At 50.1% G+C, this 16,186-nt stretch overlaps 1 protein-coding gene across 2 annotated transcripts in view; it reads right to left on the minus strand.

The window, feature by feature from the left end:
- Positions 1-5,623: 5,623 nt before the first annotated feature.
- Positions 5,624-16,186, minus strand: part of PTPN11 (protein tyrosine phosphatase non-receptor type 11) — a 32,501-nt gene continuing 21,938 nt past the window's right edge. Inside the window, exons 10-16 of one of the 2 annotated variants that reach the window (XM_084819406.1) lie at positions 14,357-14,488; positions 13,833-13,987; positions 13,661-13,728; positions 12,375-12,526; positions 9,802-9,914; positions 8,386-8,489; positions 5,624-7,798 (exon numbers count right to left, since the gene is read on the minus strand). In XM_084819406.1, the coding sequence (XP_084675532.1) occupies positions 8,417-8,489; positions 9,802-9,914; positions 12,375-12,526; positions 13,661-13,728; positions 13,833-13,987; positions 14,357-14,488 (693 nt within the window). In that variant the 3' untranslated portion in view covers positions 5,624-7,798; positions 8,386-8,416. The remainder of the gene's footprint in view (positions 7,799-8,385; positions 8,490-9,801; positions 9,915-12,374; positions 12,527-13,660; positions 13,729-13,832; positions 13,988-14,356; positions 14,489-16,186) is intronic. The other variant, XM_084819407.1, reaches the window with a different exon arrangement.

Below are 16,186 nucleotides of genomic sequence, written 5' to 3' on the forward strand. Positions count from 1 at the left end.
ATTGCTGGAGGGAAGATTAGGCCTTCCCGCCAGACAAGCCGTTTCTCATTTTTGGGAGATAATAAAACTAGCAAGCAGAGGTTGGGGCTATGAAACCCCTAGGTAAAATTTTAAAAAGTAGGCCAAAGTAAGCCAAATCCTTTGACCAGAAACCCATCAGTTCTGCTATTTACATCTTATGCACAATTTAGTCTGCTATTGCAGTGGTAAGAGGCTCTACAGGGCACTGCTGGCACAGTCTTGACCAACTGATTTCACACCAGACACTGTTGATGCATTTACATAGCCCTGAGGACTAGAAACTTGATTTTTCCCTTTAGAATGACAGGCAATTGCCTTAATTCTACATTGAGACAAGTGTTGCACCGCTCTTCCTGACACACTGAATCTATGCAACTGTGGGTTCACAGCTGGAGATCTCTTGGATATCCCCACTGTTTAATGGCATGTTTTCATTATTTCAGTTTTAAAAATCCACCCCAAAACCCCATGTCACCTTGTACCAAAAGTTAAGGACTGGAAGCCACAAAGCTGCCCAAGTCCAACTTTCTTTGGCCAAAGCCCCTACTTAAGCCAAAGACCCAGAAGGAAAGTGAGGTTTATTTATATATGTCAAATTTCAGCTATTATCTCATTTAAAAGGGGTTTCCCCCCTAAACATTCTAGTCCTTACGATCAGAAAAAGCTGGTTTGGCAACAGGCTGAAAGGTCCATTTCCTCACCCCTTACCATGCCATCCTTACACATACACACCACTCTCAAGTCCAACCCCTGCCCCCACTCCTCTTGATCCCAGCACAAATACACCAAATTCTACATATGCAGAAGATTTGCAATTGGGAGAAATAGGACTATTTAAGAATTCATGCAAATACACCAGTGTTGCGTAATTTATACCAACTGCAGTATCTTTGCTTCTAGTTGGGAGTTTTACATAGAATTCTAACACACACAAGTTGATTTTACTGTGTTAGCGTTCAGGCTAACTCAGCTTTATAAAAGTATTCAGGAAACAGGTGTAAGAAAATTGATTTTTTTATTCCTTTTTTTTAAAGTTCTGATGTTTTACAAATAATGCTTTTACTCTGATAATAAGCCTTGGAGCAATTAAAAAAACACAGCACAGCCAGCAATGCAGTCAGACTCAACACCCATAAATACAGGCTGGAAACAGACAGACAATCACTAAGTTTTCTATACATGATCTATTTTTTTCCTTTTAATGTCACACGTTGACAATTGCAAAAATGGTCTACAGAATATGTGGGCAAAAAGGCAGATGAGTTGCTCTGAAACACCGAAGGGGTGACTCTGCCACTCCCTTACACTGGCGCGAGCCCTTGGGCTTTGATGGGCCTTCACCGGCGCAAGGGGTTGTGACTCATGCCACTTCTACATGTGGGAGAGAATAGCACATCTGGAACATGGGCATTATTCATGTAAAAATCAATGACTTATTCCTTTTAAAGGAGAAGGTTGAGTGTGTTTTTCTTATTTTCTCAATAAAATATTACATTTCATTTAATACTCTGGTACAATTCTTCATACATTGCTGGGAAAAGGGTAGGAGAATAAGTGTGTGTGTGTGTGTGTGTGTGTGTGTGTCGGGGGGGAGCTATTTCAACCTAGATGAATATAACAAATATCTTCTCTCACTGAACCATTATAGCATAACTGTTTTAAAGTCTCTTGTCAGGGATGCTTTGACTTCGATTCCTACACTGAGCAGGGGGCTGGACTCGATGGTCTTGTAGGCCCCTTCCAACCCTACTATTCTATGATTCTCAAGAGTGTTCATAAATAAAAGAAAAACAGGCTTGAAATTACAGGGAAATAAGAATTAAAATTTGGAGGAAGAACAAAAGAACCAAGAGAAAATTAAGATATAAACCACTCCCATCAGAACATCCGGGCTGGGAAGCATTTCAAATTGCTCAAAGCTAGCATCAAGTTCCTAGTCATCAAGTTTTCCAGCAAAAGCTGTTGAGATTAATAGGAGGCTTTAAAAAAAAGAATCTGTAAAAAATGAAGTATGTATCGAACATTCAGTAAGCAATGGCACAGTGTGTTTCTCAAATGTCTGCTAACACTTTCCTTCTCAATTACAGCCTTAAACCCCCAAAGCTTTCGCGTGTGTGCAAGAGTAACTCATCACTTGCCCTTAGATGAACCTTGCTTCTGTGACTCTCTACATAAAACACTGATATGGGTGTGCCCTTGAACTCATGCAGAGACACAACAGTCAGCCTCCTCTGAGAGCTGACAATTTTGCTACTTCTCTGTGGCAGAGGAACCCTGCTTCTGTGACTCTCTACATAAAACACTGATATGGGCATGCCCTCGAACTCATGCAGAGACCCGACAGTCAGCCTCCTCTGAGAGCTGACTATTTTGCTACTTCTCTGTGAAAGGAGCAATTGATCAGGAGCTGCAGACACAGCATGTACATCTGCCCACCCCCCAGGAGGGACTCTAGCTGTTCTCCCACATTTCTCATAGAGTTTGGGAATCATTGCCCGTGTGAGGGCGCGCTACATTTTAGTCCCACACAGTCATGGTCAGGAAAACTGGCCATGGAGAATAAGAGCTCTCCCAAAAATGGAAGGAAGGGGGGGGGATGTTTGTGCGCACTTTGGTCAGCGAAACACAATGCACTGAGAAGACAGCTAAAAGATTCTGCATGTCAGGTTTTGCAACTTTTCATCAAAGAAAAAAAACTAACAAGAAAAAACACTTTCCCAAAGCCAAAACAATTACATGAAAACACAATTCCAGGATAAAAGATAGCCTCCTAACCCAATCCAGTATGTAAAAGTCCTCTCCAACAGAACACTTAAGTCATGGGATCCCTTTCAGCCAATGCCCATGCTGGCTGGGGGAGATGGAAACTGTAGTCTAACAGGTCTGGAGGGCCACAGGTTGGGGAAGGCAGGTTTAACGGCCATCTGCTGTCAACTGTGTGTGTGCAGGGGGGAGATTGTTTGAACAGGCTGAACAACTGCAAATTGCTTCCATCTCCCCTCCATTTATACGTTCACAATTCTATCTTGTGCATGATGACAAAACCAATCCAAAATTTTAAGACACGAATTAAAATAGGTAGCAGCCCCTGCTGATTCTGGACACAGCACAGAAGGGGGGGATCTTTCATGCTACAGACATTCCTTGTGGCGTGGCTTGTGTAGAAAACACTCGCCGCGGGATTCTGCATTTGAAAGGGACCGCTTTATTAAAAGCAGCACCACAACGCACCACCCCGCACATCTCCTTTTGGTTCTCAGCAAGGCCCAATGATCGTATTCAAGTTCTTTTCCTTGCACAATCTTCGAGAAGGTCCTTCAAGTTTGAAAAACGACGTTCATGTGCCCTTAAAAAAAAATCCTCATGTTCCCAACACCGCATTCCTACAGAAAAAGAGGGCGCTGGAAACACACCATCAGGAGAACCGCACCGCAAGGCTTGCCCTGGACTGTGCCATTTGGGAGTGGGGGGCATGTAGAAAACATGCGTGGCAGGGAGAAAAGGAAAGGCTCCTCCTGCGCAAGCACCGGGTCATTGCTGACCCCTAGAGGGACGCCGCTTGCGCCGCCGTTTTCACAGCAGACTGTAGCCGGGTGGTTTGCCATTGCCTTCCTCAGTCGTGACTACCTTCCCCCCAGCAAGCTGGGTACTCATTTTACCAACCTCAGAAGGATGGAGAGCTGAGTCGATCTGAGCCAGCTACCCGAGACCCAGCTTCCACTGGGATCAAACTCAGGTCGAGGGGAGAGTTTCGGTTGTAATACTGCCGCCTACCACTCTAGTTTTGTGCTGGATAAACATTTCTCCCTCCCCAGGGACTGCAACCCAGCAAAGGTCATATCATGTGTTTCTCCTGATGGTGTCTTTCGGCAGCTAGTCTAACAGCAACAACTGGGATGGGGGGGAGGGGAGGGGGAGAGAAGAGAGAAGGGAGTACACCCCACTGCATCCTGGACGGACATGCGCCATGCGTCTCAGCTAAAAACCAAAACAGCCAGTCTTTTGAAGAGAGGTCACATCATCATGGATTACATTCGTCCTGCTCAGGGTGGAGTTTTATTCCTTTACAATGTTCATTTGGGAGGGTCTTTAAAAAATCACATAGTTCCAGTTTCGTCTCCTTCAGGGCTCAGCTGTCAGAGCCCCCTTCAGTTTAACCACATTCGCAGGTGGTGAAATTGGAGGGGCTGTTTTGTGGAGGGGCTGTCTTGGGGGGGGATTTCCAGGAGCGTGAGGACCACACTTACCACTCTTCATCGGTGCTAGACAAACACCTTAAAAAAAAACAAACCAGAACCCACAGTCTTTCTAGAGCAGCCACCCCAGCTGGTGCCCTCCAGATGTTTGGGACTTCAGCTCTCATCAGCCCCAGCCAGCATGGCCAATGGTCAAGAATGCTGAGAGTTGCTGTCTGAAACATCTGGAGGACATCAGGTTGGGAAAGGCTGATCGAGAGGTTTTCTGGGTAAAGTAAAAAAAAAAAAAGGCGACCAGTCACCAGGAGACACACCAAAGATCCTGGTAATGCTTACAACTACCACAACCACCCATAAAAGTTAACAGGGTTTTAGCCCCCATTTGGGTCCACCCCCACACAAACGAGTTGAGGCAGAAGCACTCAAACGAGAACTTTGGTCTTTGCATTTGTCTCTTCCCATCTGTCTCCCATAAATACATGACATTAAGATACCCAGTAACAACATTCACACCACTCTCTTTTTAAAAAGCCACATGCGTTCGCTCTCTCCATTCCAGCCTGGCCGTAGCAAATCGGAACAAACACAGCAGGGGGGAGGTGCAAACGGAAGCGATCTCGCAGCCCCCTCCTGGCGGAGCAGAACTCCATGCTACAGAACAGCAGCCAAACCTCCCCAGGGTCACGACGTCAGGAGTTTCCCTGCCAGTAACAGCCAGCGACTTGGTGGGGCCGGGCACGCTGGGAAATAGAATACTGAGGGCATCAGGGCACGGGTAAATTTCAATACATGTTATGGATGGGAAAAGGACATGACATGGGGATCCTGTTTTCAGCAGCCGCCCTGCATTTACGATAATATGCCTTTAGGTTTCCAGGGCAGGTTCAGCTCCAGAAATCATAATACAGGAAACAGGCACTTTATGCTGTTGAAGGAAATGGGTGGGGTGTAATGGATGCAGGCTTCTCATTTCCATCAGTTTGTGTGTGTGTGTGGGGGGGAGGTATCCTATCTAAATGAGGGCTGTACTCAAACAGACAAGATGTCCGACACTTAACACCTCCAGCGTGTGGGCAGGGCAACCCGATGGGGCCCAGAAGCTCCACTCAGAACTTTCTCACACTCACCCCAACATCATTGGCTTGTAACAACAGATGCCTCAGTCTGGCCAACACTGCCCCAGCTTGGGGGGTGGGGGGCTCTGCCACACCTTTTCTGTGGGCCCCACCCAACCTCTCAGCCAATGCCACCCCCAAGCTGTAAGGGGGACCCTTTGCTACACTGGGAGATTAGAGGAGAAAGCAGAAAACAGGAACAGCCTGCGCACTGGGCACGGCCCACAGGCCGGCTGCTGGTTGTACCGCACTGCCAAGCTTAGAAGTAAGACACAAAGATATCTGGCAAAACTAGTTACAGCAGTCCCCAAGTTTGAAGACAAGGTGCACAGAGAACAACGTTAAGAAAACAGAGCAGCAGAGAGCTCGAAAGACGGCCCTTCCTCCCCGCTTTTAATCCAACCAAGCTAAACACGCAACAAGCAAGGTTGTGTGTAAGATGCAGTTTGGAACCATGTGGTATAGAGGGCAGAACTGAATTTCCTGAGAAGCTAACTCTCCTTAAAATATTTTATTTTAAAGGACAAGCTTCTAGCTCTCATGGTTGTGAAGATACGCTTGAAAGCATGCAGGCAGCGGTTGCTGAACTCTAGAAACCCGACAGGTGGTCGAATACGACCTCTCGCAGGCAGAGGGCCTCGTTAGCCCCTCCACCCTCCCCATGACGAACAAAGCAAGGATGAATTATGGAAAAGAGTAAAAACTGCAGTATCAGTTATTCAAAGAAAGAGAGATCATGCAAGTTTGCTCGGTTTGCATGACGCAGACCTCAAAATGCAGCTTTTCAGGGTGCAGAGTTTTTATTTTATGCTCCCTAAGCATGGCGCGCACACAGCCCAGATGACAAGAGGCCAAATGCAACAGTGCTCCCTTCACATTAAGTTTCTGGCTCTCGCAAGAGAGACATCACTAACCTAACCGGCCAGCTTCTGTATCAAGCAGCAACCGCAGAGGTGCTCCCGTCCACACGGGAATGGCAGCCCTTCCAGAACACACCTGACACCGACACCACCAACTCCAGGCCTTATGGGAAAAGCTGCGGGAAGGCAGCCTGCGGCCACTGCCCACATCCCGTTGCGACCCACGCTCTCGCCGGCTAGCAGCCGGCTGAGGCAGTTCTGCTCACCGGATGGCTCATTTCCACAGGGCCAGGAACACGGCCAGCTTCCGGCGCAGAGGGGGGACCCGGTCAGAGCAGCTTAGCTTATTACCTTTGTGATAGAAGCTGCTCAGGGGAGGGGAAACAAGAAACCCAGCTGGGGAGGGGCCCAGCTTTGAGAGTGGGTGGGGGAGAAGGCACTTGAAAGAAGGCAGCGTGTTACGGGGCATCTTGCTGAACAGAACGCATGGTTCAGAAGCGTTTGCAATCTGCCCGGCCCGTCTGCCTTTCTAAGGCAATGCCAGACGACCGCACCCTCCACGTGATGCTTCAGACACTGCAGCGGACGCAAAAACCCGACTGTGGCTCTTTTCTAAGGAGGCCGGGAGTGGGAGGAGAGGCCAACCGGACCGTTCCAGAGGTCCATTGCAGAGGTCCAGCAACATTCCCAGCTGACATAGCAGCCGGTTGGGCACCACTGGGGATGTTTACGAGAAGGCTGTGAAAGGAGGTGATGCTCCATACAAGCCTACAGCAAACAGGCAGACAGAGGCTGGGGTACTACTCCAAGTTGAATTCTGGAGCCACATCACTACCACCCCCAACACCCCGCCACATCAGAATTGAGCTGCCACTCCCCCACCACCACACCCCACCAGGCAGCAACCACACAGCAATCGCTGGTAGGAGGCCCCAGGGAACAAGCCGGTTTAATCTGGTGAAAAAAATGCATCATTGGAAGTTGGAGAAAAGCATCTTCATTTCAGGAACGAACACGGAACACCATGAGGACTAGATGCTTGATCAAATTAGCTGATCAACAGGCCCTGCTGTTCAAGGGATGGTCATTGGCAGTTCCCTGGAAGCAGGGCCTGAAAAGGAGGGGGCTGGGGAGGAGGAAGAGGCAGAAGAGGGACAAGCGTCTGATTGGCATAACCAATTTCTCCCCCAAAGCATGAGTTTTTCACCCGGCTTACTTCTGTTTTGTTTTTAAAGGGCAAGAAATATTTTTTTTAAAATCTAATTTGATACAGCTTAAAAACTTCTAAAATTCAGAAGGGGGGGAAATGTTCAAGTACAACAAAGTATTGGTCTGCGCTGGTGGCAAAAGAACCTTACGTTCAAGAATGGAAACAAAAATAAAATAAAATAAAATCAGCCATTGCAGAAATCAGACATTTTGAGGGAAAGGCATGAGGGGTTTCTGTGAAAGATGGTCTTTTAAGTTCTGCTTATTACTGAAGGGTTAGAACACCATAAATATAAAGAGGCTCTATGCAGCTGTCAAAGTCCCCTCGTCGTGGGATGCTTCTCAAGTCGCTTCAACGTCACCTTCTTATAAAAAAAAATATATTGGTATTTCGGTTCTGTAAGGGGTAAGGAAGAGAGAGAGATCTTTCAGAAATACACCCATGGCTATCCACATTCTGCAAATTCCATGCGGACACAGAGACGGTTATCACCAGGTGTGGAATTCAGCATAGTGAAGACTGGAGCTTTCATTCACGTTTGTGGTCCTTAGGACTGTAAAGAGAGTTTTTAATGCAGCCTTCCCCCCAGCCTGGTGCCCTCCAGAGGTGTTGGATTGCAACTTCCATCAGCCTCAGCCAGCATAGCCAGTGGGCAGGGGTTATGGGAGCTCTCATCTAAAACAACCAGACGGCACCAGGTTGCTGATCCCTGCGCTAACTCTGCAGTTTTGAAGACCATCATTCTAAACACCAGAAGAATCTGCTCTGTCCTTAGCCAGACCAATTGTCTACCTCACCAAGGACTAGGAGCTTGCCTTCAGCGTGCCAGCTGGACCCTGCTACCCAGATCCTTTAATGGGGTGGTTGAGAAGTAAACCCAGGACCTTGGGCACGCAATGATGTGCTTTGCCGCTGATCTACACCTCGTCCAGGTAAGACATGGTCCTCTGAGGAGCCCTGCCACAAATCAGAGACAGACTTGCCTTCCCCACCAGGGAGTCCTCTCAGGCCATCTCATCTGAAGCTTTTCTGCTGCTGCATCAGACCAACGTTTTCATAGACTCTCATGGCGTTATCTTCTCTCATCCTGCAAGGGCAAGCAAAGGATTTTCAAGTTAATCAAAAATCAAAACAGGAAAAAACAAAATGGGGTTCCAGCTTGGTCGGGAACAGCTCAAGCTGAACCTTTATGGTTTCACTTGAACACTACAATGCACTGGGGGGGGGGGGGGTTACTGCTCATTGCTGGGTGGTGGAATCGCTCCAAGGGAAAGTGCTCAGCGCCTCTTAAGCTGAGAAGAGCCGGGCAAGAAGCTCAGTTAAAGAAAATGTTGACAGCAACAAACTTTGCCCCGAGATGCAGAAGATCCGGGAGAGGATTCTTGCGGTTGGCGCAGTTCTTCCCAAACTTCTCAAAGCTGAGACACAGGTAGGTGTGTTTTTTATCCCGCAAAAGGCTTACGGGTGTGTAAGAGCACCCTGGTGAGGGCTCTCTGCTCAAAGAACCTGCCTCCCAGCAGGCGGAGGGCAGAGCCTGGACCGCTGGATGGCAATGAGGAAAGGCAGGCTCTGAGTAGTATGTAAGAGCCAGAGTGGTGTGGCAGTGGGAGTATTGGAGAGGGAGCCGGGAGATCTGGGCTCTACTCCCCACTCCGCCATGGAGGCTCACTGAGCGACTTTGGGCCTGTCACAGACTCTCAGCCCAGCCTACCTCACAGAGTTGTTGCTGTGAGGAAAAATGGAGAGGAGGATGATAATGTAAACCGCCTTGGGTTCCTTGCAAGAGGAAAAGAGGCGGGATATAAATGCAATAAATCAAATCAATAAATGGGAGCAAGAATGAGCCAGCAGAGCTCATCTTCCTGTGCTGTTGCATGAAGCACTGCTCTGAGCCTGCCTGCTGGTGAGAAGAAGGGAAGCCCAGAGCAGCAGTTCACACAGAGATGCGACAGGAAGACCTCCTCTGAAAGCTGGCCACCCTGCTGCTGCGTCTCTGCATCAGCCATGATGGAAGGATCCAAAACGCACCCAAGTGCAGCAAAAATACATGCCCCTCCCCACCCCCCAGTAGAGGCCAGCTGGAAGGAGGGAAGCCCAGAGCGGCAAGGAGCCGTTAATTAAAAATGTAACTGCTGGACTCACTCATTCCTTGCAGCACACAGTGCAAGGATTTCTCAGTCAGGCCACACAGTATTTGCACGCTTTCCGCTGTCCCCACGTCTGCCCAGAAACAACCCCCCAACTCTTTGCTTTTGGCCTCTGCTTCCACTCAGTGGGCAAAACTGGACATGCAATGAGCTGTTTGAGCATTAGGATCCTGAACAGTTTAGTGAGGAAACACATCCTTAAAAAAGGAAAGCTGGGGGGGGGGGGCAGATTGGACACTATGATCAACTTACTCAGGACAGGTCGGGGTTGGAGTACATGGCGGAAGAGGGCTCTGGTCTCCACTGGCCTGGTCCGCTAAGGAGTACTTAATGTTGGTGTACTCGTGCCCTTTTCTCTTACTTTTCTGAAAGAGAGACAGAGAGAGAGGGAAGACAGAGCATGAGGAAGGGGGAAGCCACTTCTATGTAGGGAAACTTGGTGGGCGGCAACAAGGGAGAGGACCTTCTTGGCAGTGGCCCCCCAGTTATGAAAGGATCTCCCTGATGAGGCCTGCCTGGCACAAACACTGTTATCTTTCCAGTGTCAGGTTAAAACTGCCCTCTTCTCTCAGGCATTTGGCAGCACATAATGAGTTTTTAATCAGGCCCTGGATTGTCTTTGGTTGATTGTTTAAAAATTGTTTTTAGATATATGTTCGCTCTGTGTGCGCTACCTGCTCATATGTTTCTATGTCAATGGTTTTGTACTTTCTGTGATGCATTTTCAATGGTTTTTAATTTGTGTGAACCGCCCAGAGAGCTTTGGCTATGGGGCAGTATAAAAATATTATAAATCAAGTGAAATATAGCACTTCCTAGCGTGCAAAAAGCTTCCTCCCCTCCAACACCTGCTTTCATTATTTAATTTCAAAGAAAGCTCCCAGCCTCCACCAAAAAGGACAGCCTTGAAAGTAAGCCCAGAAAAGTTAGCAGCCCACAAACATCTTTTTTTTTTACTAGACTGTTTTTTATTCCTAAGAAAGGTTGGCAGAGGGGCAAAGGCTCCCTGCCTCATCCTGCCCCACCTGCCCACTCCATTTCTTGGCCAGACATGGAGGAAGGGGCTTCCTCTGCCACCAGTATGGAAACCAAATGAGGGGAAGCCAAACGGGGCACTCCATCCCCCCTCAGTCAACCCCTTCCACCAACCAGGTGCCCTCCAGCTGCGTCGGACGCGAGATATCCTGGAGGCTACTGGAATACTTGCAACCACCTCTAGGTCCTCCGCCACTGATGTAGCCAAAGAAGACCATTTTGAGGGTATATGGCATTTCATAGCCAGCCAGGTCCTGCGTAATATCATCAGATTTTCTACCTGAAGTCCCAATTCATTTGAAACCATTTTGGTCCCAGCAACTGGTATCCAGAGGCTTGCCCTGCCTGGGCTGCTCACAGACAGAGCTCTGCAGGCACCCAATTACGCAGCCAAAAATAAGATGGTGTTTTTGGAGCGCTCATGTCAAATACTTGAAAATCTTCAAGGTTTAAACACTCGGAAACAGGCTACAATTTTGCCACTGCTCCCCCGCCCCCCGCCTCTTTGCTAGCCCCATCATTTGCTCAAGTCAGAAAAGGGGACACCTCTGACTGGGGAAAGCAGCAGCAGGCTCCCAGGGATTCAAATCCCACCTGCCCTGGTAGGAAATGATGCTCCATGAGTTTATGCTCCGGACCTCTCGCATGGGGCCCTGGAAGTGCCTCCCCCTTCTCCAAGGTAAAGCTTTCTTTCCTTGGGAAGGGCAGAGGGGGGGGAAGGGCAGAGGGGGGGGAAGGGCAGAGGGGGGGGAAGGGCAGAGGGGGGGGAAGGGCAGAGGGGGGGAAGGGCAGAGGGGGGGAAGGGCAGAGGGGGGGAAGGGCAGAGGGGGGGGAAGGGCAGAGGGGGGAGGGTGCAGACCCAATCTAAAGCAGGCCCTACTTGCGGGGTGCCTGGGCCCAATGTGGATTTGTGGGGAAGCCCCCGCCTGTCAGGGTTGTATCTGAGCTCATAGAGTCCCAAAGCAGCTCTGATTTTGAGGAAGAGAGGCAATTCGTGCGGGAGGAACGTTCCCAGACTTCAGAGGCACAGCTGGAGGGGGAGCCCCCCCCACATCCCTGGGAGCAACAGCGAACAAGGCGTGGAAAGGGAAGGACAAGCTGAGCCTTTACACGCAAGGCGCAGGTGCAAGCGAGAGACCGCAGGGGCCGAGCTTTGGCGCTCAGCCCAATTGGCTCAACGTCAACAGCTGCGCCCAGAAGCATCACGGGAGGGGGGGAGATCTTCCTCTCCCACCCCTTAAGTTCAGAGAATTGCCGCCCTTTCCCCAAACGGAGATCAACTGACGTACTAACCCTTTGCACCCCTAGACGGCTGTTCCTGTGTAGTTCTCCGAGTCTCTAGCAATTAGCATATGTATGCCTCATTAGGGTAAATGCAATTAAAGCCTTAGAAAGCAGCCCTTTTGTCCGAGTGTTGATTTGGCTATTGGAGTATTCAGTAGGACACAGGGGAATCCTGACGCCGCCCTCTCCAACTGCTCACCCCCATCCCCAGCTAATGATATCCCCGTTGGACTCTGGCCAGAGACACGGCAGAGGGTCTTTTAGCAGGGCTATAAATAAGCGGGAAACATCTGGTTCATTTTACAGCCAGGCCACAGATGACCAACAGAGGGAGAGCGAATTACACTGGGGACTGGTCGCGTGGGTGGACGTTTGCAGAGACCTGGAGCCCTTTTACACTGAAGCCCTCAGGCCCTTAAAAACCAGGGCCTTGATTCAACTCGGAAGTGCCCACACCCAGCCAAGAGGTCTCAGCCACTTGGCCACACCCTGAGGCCCAGGGGTACCTGCTCCTCCTCGATCCTGCGCTGCAGTGTTTCGATGTAGTGCTGCACGGCCATGTAAATAAACCGGTACTGTGCCTCCGTCTGCACCATCCCCGACCGCTGGGACCTCACCATCTGGATGGTCTTTGGGACATCGATGTCACAGTCCACACCTGGTTGGGGGGGGGGAGGCATATGCAAAGCATGCAGGCCCAGCTCCATTGGCTGGATGCTCATCCTGGGGTCATTCGCACCCAAGCTCTCCCACAGCAGCAGCCCACCCAGCTGTGGAACACTGACTGCACGGGCCCTGGGCAGCCAACTGAACAGGGCAGTACAGGGGTAACAGCAGCCTTGCTGAGTCAGACCAAGGACCCATCTAGCCCAGCGCTCCGCTCCCAACAGCGGCCTGGAGGGCCTTCCCCACTGTTCTTCGCTGATCAGCCTTAATAAGGGCAGGGAAACAGTGGTCCCGATCAGGACTGCCTGTGTGGGGGAGGCCTTAAGGGCCCCCACCCCACCCCAACAGTTCCCATCCCTGAGCACACAGCCCCTGACTCAGCGCTGCATGCAGCCCTCGGGGCCAGAAGGGTTGCCCATGCCTGATCTACACCAAGCAAACTCTGGTTAAAGCAGTTTTCCTACCTCTCCAGCATTGCTGCTTGCAAAGTGACAAGCGGGGCTTAATTAAATCAATCCTGACTGCTCATTGGAAGGACAGATACCGAGGCTGAAGCTCAAATATTTTGGCCACCTAATGCGAAGAGAAAACTCCCTGGAAAAGACCCTGATGCTGGGAAAGATTGAAGGCAAAAGGAGAAGGGGATGGCAGAGGATGAGATGGCTAGATAGCATCACCGATGCAATGAATATGAACTTGAGCGCACTCTGGGAAACAGCGCAGGACAGGAAGACCTGGCATGCTCTGGTCCATGGGGTCACGAAGAGTCAGACACAACTTAACGACTGAACAACAAGTTCATTTGGCTCCTCCTCTCCCTAAGCGGCCATTCCACCCGGTCTTTGTAACCATTATCTAATAGATAAGCCAATTCGGTTGGCAAGTCTTATTTTCTCTCCTCTCCCCTTTTTTTTCTCCTTTTGTAACATGCTTATTAGACTGTATGCTGTTGTTTTAAATTGTGAACTGCCTTGAGCCTCAAGTGCGCTGGGAGAAAGGGGGCACATAAATGTAGTAAATAAATAATAATAATCCATGGTTTTGCTATCTATTTGGAATCTTAACCAGGGTTAAGGTTGCCACATCTGCCCTGAGCCTACCTCTAGAGGGAATGTTAGGGACTCACCTTTCTCTCGGATGATGTCAATAAGAATATCTATCACAATGAATGTTCCAGTCCGACCAATTCCAGCACTGTCAAAGGAGGGGGAGAAACGACACGCATTTTACAGGTGTACTTCCTGGGACTGGAAAGAGCCTTGCACTCAAGCAAAGGCATAACCATGGCATCATGGTACCTGCAATGGACCACGACCGGACCAGCATCCGAGATGTTCTCCTGCTTGTGGTGAACCTCTTCTAAGAAATCCAGGACTCCTCCAGGATCACTGGGAACCCCGTGGTCGGGCCAGGTTCGGAAGTGATACTGCCAGACCGTCCGCTCAGTGTTTCCCTGGGAGAGATGCCAGCAAAGAGAGGCTTAGGGACGTGATGGGACACTCTCTTGTAGCACTCCCAGCCCAAATCCCCCCAGCTACTCCAGGTGATGGAGAGGGGAGGAGGGGGAAACAGTGGAGTTACAGGAACTGCCTGCAGGCTGCTAGGGAAAGGGGGACCCACCAGCCAAACTTGTTATGACCTGGCGGAACAAGGCAACGTAGATCTAGGAGGTGACCAAATGCAGACCTAGGAGGTGACCAAAAGGTAGGATACAGAAATAAATTACAAAAGGAGGGCCGGTTGCTGCTTTCTGGGGACCGGTCACTGCCTTCATCCCGCAGGGAGTATCAGACAACACTAACTAAATAGCTGACACACATACCTGCCCCACCTTCGAAAGCTTCAGTTCTCGTAACGTGTAATCGTGAGCCGCACTCTCCTTGACGTTCCGGACACGCATCACGCCGTACTCCTTGAGTGCGTGCTCATCCGGCCAGTACTTCACACACTTGCTCTGGAAGGCAAGACGAGACGACACAGGGTGGGTGGGTGAAACCTGAGGTTTGTCTCATTATGGTTCTGGTTCGACCCAAGTGAGAAACAGGCATTTGGGGAGCTTTAAAAAAATCTCACAACTCCGCAACAAGATAGACCACTTCGTCAACCATGTTTACATACAGCTGTCACAAATAAAAACTATAATCCTGATTTATTATTTATCAAATTAGTCGTGTTTATAGCATTCCCACTATGTTAGCCACTTTAAGACATTTTACCTGAAGAGTGGGATATGAACTCCTTTTTTAAAATAGAGCATTTTAATCCTGCCCTTCCTCCAAGGAACACAGGGGGGTGGGGTTTCCAGACCTACCCTCGCAACAAGCCTGTGAGGTAGGCCAGACTGACACACAGTGATGGGGCCAAGGTCAGCCAACCAGCTTGGTAGCTGCGTGAGGATCTGAACCCAACTCTCCCTGGGCCACGCTCAAACCACGGCACTAGACCAGTCTTCCACAACCTGGGGCCCTCCAGATGGGCTGGACTACTTCTCCCAGCATGCCCAGCCACCCAGGCTGACTGGAGATGATGGGGGTTGTAGTCCAACCCATCTGGCAAGCGCCCAGGTAGAGGAAGCCTGCGCTGTATCAGGGGTGGGGAACCTTTGGCCCCCCGGACTTGTTGAACTCCACTTTCATCAGCCCCAGCCCGCACAGCCAATGGTCAGGGAGAATGGGAGTTGTGGTTCATGAACTCCTGGAGGTGCCACAGCTGCTGGTGCTGCGCTCGCTCCCAGCCTGCCTCCTGCTCTTCTCCTAAGACAGAGGGATCCTCATCCTGCCGGATTTCATCTCATGGGAAGAGCCTGGTTTGGCTCACCTTGGCCTGGATCAGGCCCCCCTGGAGGAGCCCTCCTCAGAGGAGGAGCTACACCTCCCAGAGAACCCCAGACAGCCCATGTTGGAAGACCAGGAAGAGCCTAGGCCCGTGGGGGAGAGGGCTGCAAGTCCGCCCCTGCACAGGGCAGGGGATGCCACCTCTGAGGCAACCGTCACCTCAAGAGGCAGGCCAGTAGGGCGCGTTTGAGGAGGACTGCTCCATTACAAAGGGGGACTCAAGAGGAAACAAGTCCTCATGGGCAGCCTCTTGCCAGAAGACAATAATGAGCTACAGCTGAGCCCTGGGTGGGGCACAGGAGGCTCTGGCAACAGAAGCCTTCCGCTTCAGCCCAGTGCCAGAAACATCGTTTCTTCAGCTCCTCATCCCTAGTACCTTGTTTCCTTGACCTTGACTCATATTATTTATTACATTTCTATGCCGCCCCATAGCCTCAGGTCTCTGGGCAGTTTACAAAAGTATTATTGACCCTGGACTTCTGCTCAACGCTGCCTCTGGATTCTGATTATACTCGCCTGCTATCCTTGCACGCTTGACCCTGGCTACATCCCTGACTTCTCTCTTGATGATCCTTGTTTGCCAGTAAAAACTCTGTGTCGCTCTTGGCCTGCTTAACTGACTCCTCTGTTGCAATTAAGAGTGTGAGAGTGTGTGTGTGTGTGTGTGTGTGAGAGTGTGTGTGAGAGAGGGTTTGTGTGTGTGAGAGAGAGAGAGAGAGAGTGTGTGTGTGTGTGTGTGTGTGTGTGAGAGAGAGAGAGTGTGCGCACGTGCATGTGCAGAGCAAGGAGCTGAACAGGGCAGCCTGCCTGTGCTGCAG

This window comes from Heloderma suspectum, chromosome 13, assembly GCF_057233095.1.
Source record: "Heloderma suspectum isolate Gila_16-S chromosome 13, 16-S_ref, whole genome shotgun sequence".
Taxonomy (NCBI): Eukaryota; Metazoa; Chordata; class Lepidosauria; order Squamata; family Helodermatidae; genus Heloderma; species Heloderma suspectum.